Genomic DNA, 12848 nt, shown 5'->3' with positions numbered 1-12848 from the left:
TCTCAAATCTCCTCTTGATTTCATTTCTCTTGTTTACCCTCCTGATTCATCTCCTGTAATTCTCCTGAGTCCTCTCCTCTACCCTCCATAGTCTTAATTGATTCTACTGAATTTTCTACACTTCCTTCTTTCTCTCGCTTCCTGTTTCCTTAATCGCGTCTTTTTTCCCCCCAATCCCTTTTTTTTTAATCTCCTTTGATTCCTCTCTTTCTTTACCATCTACTCTCTTGATTCCTCTTCTATCCAGATTCCCTGCCCATTCCTCCCTGATACCTGTCCTCACCTATCCAAACTGTTTTCCCTACTCCATTGTTTTACCTTTCTGTTTTTCTCCTTATTTTTCAAACTATTTCTTTGCTTTATGTTACCAGCTCCATTTTCCAACCCAAATTCTTCTCCTTTAAATCCTGCCCTCACAAAAAGGCCTGCTTAAATCCTCTGGAGGCATTTCACAAACCTAATGTTGGCCGTCAGTGACATGGCGAAATAATTCGGGGATGTTTTTCCCTTAAAGTCCGGCAAGCTTTCTTGTATTATTAAAGCAAAGCAAAATGGTGATGAATTAAGCAGAGCAGTCCTTCTGTCAGCCGTAGGGTATTATTTTTTCATCATTATAAGCAGCAATGCTCTTCTTTCTCTTATTTGCTGTCGGGGTAATAACGGCTGACAGTGTGGAAAGCGTCCTCCACCCCTTCCATGAATCTTCCTCATCCCGACCAAGCCATGCCCAACGAAGCCAAGCGAGAGCTGGTAATGCTTCCCACATTTGGTGCCCACGAACAGGACCAAGTGTTACAGCGTTAAAACCGCAACGTGCTGCTTCAAGCTGAGAGTGAAAGATTCCTTTAATCCTCAGCTGCCATGGCTGGTTAATTCCATAGATTTGGTCTCCATTAGTCCAGAGGAGAGAAGGCCCCTGATGGGAGAGCCGGGATGGCACTGGAGCTGTCAGCACAGTCTCCTGTAGTTAGACCACGAGCCGTCAGAGCATCGGGGCCTCACAACAGGTGGTTTCACTATGAGCCTTCTCCTCTCAGCGTCATCGCTCTCCCTCTTTGAATAAAATGAAACTTGATTGGAAGGAAAATGGCAGTCATTTTTTATTCTTCTCTGTGTTGTCATCTTGCTGATCGCCTACGCGTCACGTCTGGTAGACCTGATTCTTGTATTGCTCTCAGGCTTCTTCTGTTTCAGACACGCCGTTGGCAGATGACTCGAGTGTTTCTGAGTCATCTGTTTTTTTAAGAACATTTCTTCTTTTCCTTTACTGTACTTTGTTTTTCTGTTTTACACTTGTCGACATTTCCTGTACAGGTGAGGGTTCACAGGAAATGAGTCCGAGTGGGCAGTATGAGCCCTCGGGGTTGCTTTCATTAAGCATACGCTGAATTTCCTATGTGGCTGTTAGATATTATCACACTGGAAAATGGGCTTGCAGGACTGTTGGCGACTTCCAAGCATCTGCGTATGTGTGTAGTCCCAGCTTGTGTTTACGCTTGCGTTTAATATGCTCATCTCTTTTTCCTCTACTTTGTTCATGTTTCTGTTGCACTGAAAGGAATCAAAGTGTCTGCGTGTGTTTAAGAGACAGAGAGAGAGAGAGAGAATGTGTGTGCGTGTTCATGCAGTGTGTAGTTGCACTTCTGGCAGGGATCCAGTCACAGCCTGGTGCACACCATTAGGAGGTGCGTGAGTGAGGACTTTTTTATTCCATACCAAAAGACACACAAGCCTCTTTAGCAGAAAAACACCAGGACTCAGCCACAGCTCTGTCCTCACGCCCGGGAATCTCAAAGCAAAACTTCTGTCAACAAACACAATTTGTCACATTTTTGACGGAGGGATTGGATGTCAGTGCAACACATTTCAAATATTCCTCTCATTTCGCATGTACGCCAGAAGGTTGGATCATCCTTTGATAAACACATTGGTGATATAACACGCTGAGGCTTTCCGTGTCTGACAGACAGGTTTCAACTTTGAAGAGGTCTGGAATCAATCCTTCAGTCTGGATCAGATCAATGTGAATCCTGTCCGTCTAACTCCGTTGCCATAGTTACTGAAGATGAGATGTTTATTAACAGAACTTTCTGTGATTCAGCCTAACATACTCAGTGTTTGCCAGTACTATGCACCAATCTGGTACTATAATATACTGTATATACCCTGACAAAAATGGACTTGTTTGAATGGAAATTAACTCCTTTGCAGCTCCAAAGTAGCACATGCAGAAAGTGGGACGGTGAAATAATGGTTATCACTGTCCAACTATTGTTAAAGCCAGCCAAGAACTGATTTAGATAAAGACTAAATGGGCATAAGCTTGTCTAGCTTTTGCACCGCAGGTCAAGCCTACCCATTAACACCCATTCACACACTGACTGCAGAGGTTTCTATGTAAAGAGAAACTTGGGGTTAAGTGTCTTGCCCGGTGATACATTGACCATGTACAGTAGCTGCAGGAGCCGGGGATTCGATCCCTGGCCTTTAGGTTGGGAGACGACTGACTCTACCTCTGATCAGTTGTTAATCGTGCAACCAAACAACAACATTATTAAGCTAGCAGGGATTGTTTCTGTGGAAATTAAAATCATTCTTTGACTATTAGCCTGAACAGCACATGTGAAGAAGATGTCTCTTGGTCAGCATTACTTCAGTTAGCATCTTTCACATGCTTTTTTTTAAATATATAAACAGGAGCTAAGTCCCAGTGGTATTTACAATGAGTCAGGGGAAGCAGTTTTATTTACCCTTTGGCAGCACATTAAGGAAGGCTGAAGAAGTAGTGTTCTTATTTATTAGGCCACGTTAATGAGATCTAAAGGGCCAATAAGAACTCCTGTTAGCTAAGGGAAGGACTTTTCTTTGGACTGTGTACCTGCCTACCATGTGGAAAGAATGGTGGCTTGTCATACGACATGACGGACAAAATTAATGACTTCGCTGGTGTCACTTGAAGCCTAATCAGCCGGTAGGGTGTTTACGTTCTGATAAATGTCTCGCCAAAGTGTTTTTTTGGGTTTGAACTTTTCCAAACTGGACTGCTCACTTTCAATAGAACATCATGACTTTGTGCTTTTAATGTTTATTGTAATGATGTCAACCCTTGTGGATATCGGTTACAGTTTGATTTTCTTTGCACGAGAAATGCAGATGAGCGGTGTGTGTTTTCCACTGAGAGCAAGAGGGGAATACTCCCCTGGTGGGGGGATGAGGGTGCTGAATGAGTGGATTAACCACAGGAGAAATGGCACACACAACGTAAGCCACAAGTTGCCCACAGTGGAACAAAGTGTGCCCTTCATGTTTGATGTAACTTTATATTCAGCTCTCCGACACGTGTGGACACACACACACACACACACACACACACTCTACGCTCATGCAAAAACATAAAACTCTGCTCGGCGATGACTTCCACTGTGTTTCATATCTAACTCAGAATAGATTCGTAGCTCTGTCCGGTATCCAGGGAGCATTTTAAAATGATCAAGCTCAGAAGAATGCAGACTTGGTTTGAAAATGTTGTGGAAAGTATTAAGGGGTGGGTATCAGGAGCTGTTTCAGCGTCTGATTCTTCTCCCAGTCTTTACTTTTCATCTTTCCTGGGCGTATTACATTTTGTTTCTAACTTAATCCATCACTGATTAATAACTGAAATAATGAAAGAGGCTAAAAACAAGCCATGACCATAATCAGAAATAGCTTATTAGAGATCTGGAGTTCTGGAGATTTAGCCAACATCTGTGTTCAACCAACATCTGTGTCATAAATATCAAACTCCTCCAAATTATGGCTGAATGTTTCTCTTTGATACGGGGAAACTCGATCACGTTAGGGAACGCTCGGTAAGTCTTTGTGACATCAGAGTCAGAGGAGATAATAAAAACCAACCAATCAGCCGAGACAGTGGCCAGAAAAACAGAAAATTACACCACTATGCAGCTCCACTTTTTGAAATTCACTGAAGTCCTGAGAGGGAGGTAATGGAAAAAAAAGAACATTTTTGAGTGCAATCTTAATTTTTCTCTCCTTTGTTTGTGACTTGAGAAAATTCGGTGGAAATGATCTTAATTAGTGAATTATTTTAAATGTCTGTTTTAAGTCATTGAGTCAGTTGTGAAAACCACAACGGTCTGAAATTATTTCTCATTATGCTTTATTAGTAAAAAGGGTGGAAAAAAAGGTTAAACATAATAATAACTTTATTTATATAGCACCTTTAAAAACAACTGTTTACAAAATGCTTTACAGATAAAAACAAATACATCAACATTTAGGGAAAGAAAGGAACAGAGGTAAACACACGGACCAAACAGGGACTATAAAAATAGTAACAGAAATACGAGAGGTACAACAGGCATGAATGAGGCAGTTAAATACAATGAGTGGAAACTAGTTTAAAATCAATCAGGAGAGAGTTTGATAAAAAAAAAAAAAACTGAAGGACGGTGGGACGACGTCACATCACAGGCTGTACGTAGAAGGAGGATAAAAAGAAGAGATAAAGGAGAGATGGTAACATGAATAAGACAGAGGGCTAGAGAGTTAAACGGAAAAACTAAGAGCAGTGAAGTAAATACAGGAAGAGAGAAATTGAAAGGCTAAAACATATAAGAGGAGATGGATTAATAAAGTATGAGATAAATTAATCAATGAAAGAAGTAAGAGATTAGTAGACATCTTAGAGGAGAGATCACTTCAAAGCAAAAGGTTCAGCAAGTAGGGAAGAAAATTAAGATCAGGTAATGTTGTTGTAATACTCAATTCAGCCACCAGGGGCAGACGTTACTTCTACCTCATGCTCTAATGGTACATTTTACCTTTTCTTTTGGGTGAGCTGTGTAACTTTATGAAGCCCCTGATTTCAAGACTTTTGAGCTGTGCTGACAAGATATGATGTTGTGATTAATTTGTGCACTCAACATAAGACGTCACATTTATCTTGTGTGCACATGACTTTTCTTCTTTTTGGGACTTCAGGGGTTTTGCATCTTTTAGAGGAAATTAGCCTGAGAAGAATAAAAAATGTCGTTTTCACAAGCCGGAAGATTTTGTCTCGCCTGTTTTTACGGGAAGATAAAGCAACTCTATCTGCAATAGCTTTCTTGGTTGTATGTCGACAGAGGTGGACTGAAAAAGTAGCCCTCAATCCTCACACACTGAAGCCGTGGTCCATCAGCGTCACAGTTTTGCTCCGTCGGATGGCGTGCGCCCTGCCCTACTCGACCTGTTTGTGGAACGTGAGCGCAGCATTAAACAGGATCATGCCAGAATAAAGACAAAAACATGCCAACATGTTCCTTTCTGAGGATGAATTGTTGTTTGTTTGGATTCATGTTTTGACGTAATGTCGATGAAGCGATGGAAAATACGGTCACGAGTCTGTATATTGTGTTTATTTTGAAAATGGCCGGACGCTTAATCAGGGATCTTTCAAACCGAAGAGCCTGGTTATGATCCTCAACATGTCACCAGGGGAAAATCTGACTAAAGTGTTTGAGTGTGATTTCCAGGGAAACTGTTGGCCGACTGTTACGCTGTTCTTCTTTCACCTACAGCACAGATAGCTGTCATAAAAACGAGCTGCACAATACAATATGAGGTATTGGACATGGAGCTGTGGAGGTGTTTGCCAAGACACTGAAACGATCATAAATCGGAAAGCACAGCTGCGGGCTTATGTGTGCATAGAGCTGTGTCTGAAGTCAGACACCCCAGACACGCATACTGACACAAACATTTATTTTTACTTACACTTCTGTCTCCTCTGTCTGTCTGCTCTCTGTTCTTCGTCGTTTCATCCTGACCTCCAGCTGGGTTCAGAAGAAGCTTCCGTCTCAGCAGGAGGGACAAGAAGACCAACAAGTCCATGTACGAGTGTAAGAAGAGTGAGATATACGACATGGCTGACGTGCCCACGTATGAGGAGGTCGCCCCGTACCGCAGGCCGAGTGGAGCTAGGCACAGACTGGTGGCTCTCGTAGGTGAGTAAAGAGCTGAGGCCTGTTGCATCATGTGTAACTTCTGTCCTACATCTGGGCGCACACTCCCTCCAAAATAGTGAGTTTGTAACTTAACTTGTGTCAGAGAGATGCAAGGTTCATCTTGACTCGTACGGGATTGATCAACAACAAGGTTTGTAAGTTTCGGTCACATTGTAAGTTCACTGCTGAGTCTCTGTATCTCAGTTTGTGGACAAACCAAGGGCAGGGTTTACGCAGGTATATGGAGTACATACACATATTTTTCAGTCTCCATTTCCACTTGTAAATCTTCTCTGAAACACACCACTGATCTATTATATAGTCAGTAGTATGCTGCATTCTTTTCCAAGGGTGGTGAAGGGATGACCCTCCATACTCGTCCTCTTATTGGCTAGAATGCACCAACTAAAGAGGAAAGAGGCATCATACATGTCCCTGTTTGTTTAGCGTCTGCCTTACAGGATACTTAAAAAAAAACATCTGGAGTTCAAATTAAGAATATACCCTAATCTTCAGACACCCCTGAGCCTGAGCGAAGACATGAGCAGCTGGACTCGCGGGTTCACGAGATCCCAGTAGAACTTTAATATCACTAATGAAGAGGACAAAAGACAATATGTTGATAAAGTGATGTGATATAAGATCAGGAGTCCTTATAAACCTGATGCTCTGTCCGCTAACTTGACTGGCTCTTTGTCCAAGTTTCATCTACTCTGATTAGATTGTGTGCAGCGGGCTCCGTTGGCATGTGTCTGCAGGGTGGCACTGCTGGCATGCACCGGAAACAGACCTCTGTCCAAGCAGTGGAAATACAAGCATTAGGTGATTTCAGACCAAACGGTTCCGGGGACTTTTTGAAGAGGAACTATCCACTTCTAAGGAGTTCCCTGAGAGCTCCACTCCACCATGGAGATGCATGCACACGGCCATGCTGCTGGGAGACTCTGAAGCAGGAGCTAAACGAGGTCCTAGGAAGTAACGTAGTTCGATCCTGCAGTGCAGAATCTCTTAAAAAAAGGTGGAGAGCTCCTACAGTTTCTAGAACTATGGAAAAGTTCCTGCAGTCCGAAAACGCCTATTTGATGAGTCAGTAGTGCAACATTTTAATTGTTGTTGGGTTAACTCTCCTAAATTTTAAATCTTTTTTAAAACTTGGCTACTTTTGAACTTGCAAAGATCGAGTGCAGTCCTGGATTCTTGCGTTACTTCTTACCTCACATTTTGTTTTGCTGCTCAACTTGGCACCAGATATTTTAATAAAAATCCTCATCATGGCGACACATAAAGATTCCTGATACGTCTCTCTGACTCAGAGGTCTGTGGCTCTAGAAACCCCAGGTGGCTCAGATTTACCCTCCCATGAACTGCCAACCCAGAAATGAGCTTTGCAATACCGGGACTCACATGCAGTCATCCAGAGCGTCCTTAATTTAGATTTTTAGCACCCAGTGGACTCGACACTGCAGACCTCATATTCATCAGTCACACTAGTGTAGTGCTTTCGTTTACGGCACCTCACTCTCAGAGCCCTTTAGATGGAATCGTTCACACTCTCCACGATGAGCGTGTGTTACTAATCCCTCCAAAGAGCTCTACAACGTGCCAAGGCCTTGAAATGAATTTAGTGGTTTCTTATTCTGTGTTCGTGGTTGGAAGACGAACGTTGCCAACGCATGGTGGAACAATTTGCTAATCCAGGTGTGACGGTAAAGTCTTAAATCTTTCTCGGGACCAACTGTGCCATCAGTGACATCTAGGGTTTTCCACATTTTCCCTTTTTTAGGTTTGTTACTTGTAACAAAAAAATGGCAAGAATGTCCCGGCCAGAGATGGAACAAAGCATTCCCAACATTTTCAGCGTCTCCTTCCAATCTGTTTCCATTCATCAATGAGGGAGACCTAAAAAGTCTGCTCCAGGATTCAATATTTCAATTCCGATATTCCAGCAGCATTTTTAAATTTGTGAGCAATGAAAACCACTGGCAACATGCTCTCAAGGTCTTATTTTTCCCTCTTGCATGCTCTCTGCTGAGGTGTGCTCCCGGCCTGATTGTCCAGACCTTGGTTCACTTTCGTCCGCCACCAAGGCATGGACTTCATCAGGCTTGTGGCTAATTAGCAAGCTCATTTTCCTGCCAGCATGTCACAGGCTTACCAAAAGGACGCAGAGCCTCTCCCTCCTGTCATGCTAATGTAAATATTTTCAATTAACTTCCATAATTTGGAGGACAACCTATGGACAGTTTCACACGTAACGAAGCAGAGGGCCAAGGCGAGATCTGTTTTATGTTTCTCTGCCTCCACTTCTCTCCTGCTTCCTCTCCCCGGAGTCTCTTGATTTTTTCTTATTAGAAATCTTTTCTGTCCAACGCCTTTTCCCTGTAACTGTTCTTTTGTCTTTTTTTTGTGAGACCACAAATAAGAGTCTGCTCTTCATTAAACATATAAAGCGTGTTTTGAAAACCCAGTCAAGTTGTAGAGAACCTCTCCCCAGCTCTGCATGTCCTCTGCCCTTTATCACTGCAGAAAACAAATCACTGCTTATCGATATAGTCGTTGTCAGATACTACACAGTGGCTGTATGAATGCTGAGCGTAAATATTCTTTTCTATCAAGACAGTATTTAATATGTGGATGTACCAAGTCAGACAGTTGTAATGTAAATGATGAAATAAGAGGTTTTTAAGTCTAAATCTCAAGATTCAAGTCTTCTTCATTTATTTAATAAGATATTTTGCAAATGGTTCAAAACGGTGTCAGAACAAAGAAACAAAACAAACCATGTCACATTTGTCGAGAACTGCTTTTTAGCCTTGTAATATTTGATTCACAGGTTGCTAGCTTAGCATCAAGAATAAAATCTTCTTCAGTATCTTGTTTTAGCAAAAAAAAAACTGACTGCTCATTTTAGGTTTTGTCTTTTAGGCTGTTTTTTGAAACCTAAAATTGGATTTCCCGTAAAGTTATGGTCTTTGTTAATTAAAGCAGGTAGCTTAGCATTTTCTTTTCTCTCACTTCATTCAGCTCAGCCTTGTTGTTTATTCATAAAGAAAGTCAAAATGCCATACTCAAGGCTTCTGAACATTAGTTAGAAATCAGATGCTATCACAGTACAGTATGTGTACAGACGATATGCTGCTCGGTATGGAAGCAGCCCAGTTATTACAGTTAGAATTAAGCTAATTAACTGGACACTTATTAATCATTTATTCACTTCTCCAACTTTACTTTTAACTTTATGCAAACAGAAAAGAAAATATATACTTTCTAACTATTTTCAATATAAGTATCGCTCAGTCATATCAGTCTTTATCACACTGAGAAATCTTTGCGCTCGATGCCTAAAGGCTTCATTATGTGGAGGCACGGGTCCGCACCTGAGCCTCTGATGAATGACCTGCTGCCAACCCCTCACATTAGGAACGGAGCACCGAGTCTGAGATCTGTTTCAAAGACAAGTCGAGATGCTTATCTAGGTTTTTATACATTTTAATTCAGACAGCCAACTAAAATATAGTTTTACATTAAGCATGCATAGTTTGACCTAACCACTGATGTTTTTGAAAGAAATCCGATTATTTAACCTGACAAATGGCGTGCTGATTTCCACATTTCCTTGTAACTTGACACACTGAATTTCCAGACAGAGTTTGATGAATTGAACGTTTTTAGTTTTGGGGTTTGAGCTCTAACGTTGTTCAAACACAGTGAAGACTAAGTGAATGTTTATGTGGTATCCAAACTTATAAAATTGGAACTCTATTTAAAGAGCTCTCTTATGTTGAAAGTGTAGTGGCGGAGTATTGTAAAGGATCTGTGGTCACCTCACTACACCACTGTCATCCTTTAAATGTGGTAGCAGCACAGCCAGCTCTACCAGCAGCGCCGTGATACACCCTGCCCTGGATGTCAGGACGGTTGGGAGGTGTTGTTGCAGCCTTCGGCCTTTCGGCACAAACTGCGTGCAACGTGCTCTGCACTTGGCCTGGAAGTTATTAAGCACGCAATATTAAAGGCGACTTCTCTAATGAGTGCCTGCGATGAGGTCCGACACTTACACTGCCTCTGCAATCTGCAAGGTCAGAAGTACGACGAGGGAGAGAAAAATACATAAACGCGATGTAAATGCTGCAGCTTCGTCCAGAAAAATTTGGAGGAGTTATGCTTTTTTATTTTGGCGTTCAGATTTATAATAGCTGCCGTTGTATTGAGGCATTGTTGAAACAAACAATGCACAAAGAGAGGGTGTGTTTAAGGTCAGATGGTGAAACAGGACCACAGGACGCTGCTTTTGCTTGTAAAATGCCTGGGGGTGGGCCTCCTTGGCAGGCGGTGGTACAGCTGGAATAAACTTTAACCACCACCTGAGGTACTCTGATGAAGGCCTGCTGCCACGCATCATTGATATCACAAGTGGCAAGCAAGGGAGCGATGTACAAGGTGAAAATGGTTTAACGAGTGTGCAGAAGAGGGGCCGTAAGTCAAACCAAAGGTAGCAAAAAATTGCTGTGTTGGTCCCCGGTGCTTCGGCCCTGATACCCACCCTCAGAGTCAAGCAAACAAGCATGTGCTGAGGTTTGTGGCCTGCAGGCAGGACTGTCTGCACCCCTGTGATAGGGCTCATAAAAGAGCCTCTATTAGCACGCTCTGCCACCTTCGGCACCTACAACAACATTGATCCACATCCTTGTTCAAACAGCACCGCTGCATTCCTCCCCAGCTCGCGAAACAAATTCAAAATGAACTCCATTTCCTCCTCTTAATAAATCACCCAAAGGCTCAACCCCTGGGTTATCCTCAGTGAAAAACTCCCCTTCCTCACGTAAGATTGATTGCTGTCTGTGCCGAGCCTCGTGCTTGTTTATGAGATGGTTACCGCAAAAGGCCTCACGCCGTCTGTCCAAACTGGGTTGGGGTATTTCTCCCTATTTTTCTTCTTCTACTTTCAATTCGCAGACGAGTGTGTGAGCACGCTGAGGAAACAGCTTTTATCACTTACAGCAGTCGCACAAAAGGACCCGAACCATGTATTACACCGTGTGCCGGAGCAAAGGGAAAGCATGGGGTGTGAATTTGTCCGTGTGTGAAGGCTGCCTGCTTTCAGAGATTACACTTAAAAGAGCTTTGTTGTCCACACCGAGTTATCAGGTTGTTGATCTCTCCTAAGCCTTCCTGCTTCACTCCAGATGAAATGTAGAGGAACCCCACAGACGGTGAGAGAGGAAACAGGGGCTCTCTTTCTGTCAAACATACAGAGTTTGTCTTTTCAATATTATTCTCTCGCTCGCTCTCTCTCTCTCTCTCTCTCTCTCTCTCTCTCTCTCTCCCTCTCTCTCTCTCTCTCTTTCCACCTAATCCACATCTCTGACTGAACTCATTGTCCGTTTGTTTTAGAGGAGCGGCCTGCTAAACACATTTGCCTGGAGAAACGAATTTCCAATAGGATCTGATGCGATTGTAGTGCCTGCCCAGAACGTCAGGCATGTGAGGAATCTCAGACTCAGATCAGCCGCTGTCTCTAACTGTCCTTACACTGCAGAGCAGAGCAGAGCTGCAAGAAAAAAAACATACACAGAAAAAGCCGTACACTTGTTACTCCAAATGGATTTCTTGCCCAGTTAGTCAAAGACATTGAAGTGAGTCGGTTTGAATTTGGATGATTGTATCACCCTGGTTACAAAAACCACCAAAATACTGACGAGTCGTTTGAATTCTACAGATGGAAAACGGAGAAAAGGAAAAGGAACATTTGGATCTTGCTTCAGTGACTTCTACCAAAGTAAAACAATTGAAAACAAGGTTCTTAGTTTAGAAAAATACTTTTCGTCTCTGCGTCGACGAGTAATTTAAGAAGTGTTTTTTTTACATTTTGAAAGCAAACGAGAAGTACTTGATGTCTGTAATGAAAATAATCAGCCCTCATGTGTGCGTTGAATCTCCTCATTCGCTGTCAAGAAGATGATGGTAATAATAAGAATAACAAAAAGTACTTTTTTAGATATTTAAAGACACTTTAACAAGGAATAAAAATGTACGAATACTAAACAAAAACAAGAAGAACAGCACAAAATAAGTAATATAAGGTAGGATGACAGGAGTTAGTGGTTGTGAGTTCCAGAGGGTGGGAGCAGCAAGGCCGATAGGATGATGTGACGAAGGGGGAGCATGCACACGATGAAGAGGAGGGGTCCTAGCACTGAGCCGTGGGGAACACCTCAGGAGAGAGAAGACGTTTCTCTCCATCACCTGCACCGAGATAGAACGACAGACAGATAGCACTGTGCACATGTCCACTTCTGTATACAGGTTTTTATTTATTTGTTGTGATTATTTAAACAAACAAAAAAAATGCTTTGCCAAAATAAGTCCTGATACTAAAGTACTACAGTGTAACTATGAACATTTTATTTATTGATGCAACGTGTTTAATCGAATGGTAAAACATGGTCTTGGGACACTCAGGTATGCTGATATTTCTTTATTAGCCCTTGTTAGCAACAACAACTCGTCCTGCAGCAGTTAGACAGAAGGTTTAGTTCCTCTTTCGGGTTATTTTCTGTTTTGTTGTTTCTTTGGACTCTTTGAATATTTCCCTCAGGCTGCTTTGCTCTAAAGCTGACTTCCCTTAACATTAACATCTAATAAATTACTTAATTAGAATGATTCAATGATGATCTCTTTCATTTTAATTTCAGGGAGAAAGTGAGGGATGACGTGGGATATGAGTCACATCTCAGATATTAACCTGTGCCCGATATTCAGCCTTTTGATTCTTGAGAAATACTATCGTTTTTGTGTCTGAATCACAAGTCAAAACCGTCTCAGCTGATAGAAGATCCAGCTGACTCCTGATGGAAGGTC

General features: G+C 42.2%; 1 protein-coding gene across 2 annotated transcripts in view; it reads left to right on the top strand.

Moving 5' to 3' along the window:
* The window catches only part of mpp7a (MAGUK p55 scaffold protein 7a), a 144591-nt gene that overhangs the window by 115027 nt on the left and 16716 nt on the right, over window positions 1-12848 (top strand). For both annotated transcript variants that reach the window (XM_079360677.1, XM_079360676.1), the window contains one exon: window positions 5817-5987. In XM_079360677.1, coding sequence (XP_079216803.1) covers window positions 5817-5987 — 171 coding nt within the window. The remainder of the gene's footprint in view (window positions 1-5816; window positions 5988-12848) is intronic.

The sequence above is a fragment of the Symphodus melops genome (genome assembly GCF_947650265.1).
Source record: "Symphodus melops genome assembly, chromosome: 14".
Lineage (NCBI taxonomy): Eukaryota > Metazoa > Chordata > Actinopteri > Labriformes > Labridae > Symphodus > Symphodus melops.
Note: the sequence above shows the minus strand (reverse complement) of the source record. Positions and strands in the feature narration are given on the sequence as shown.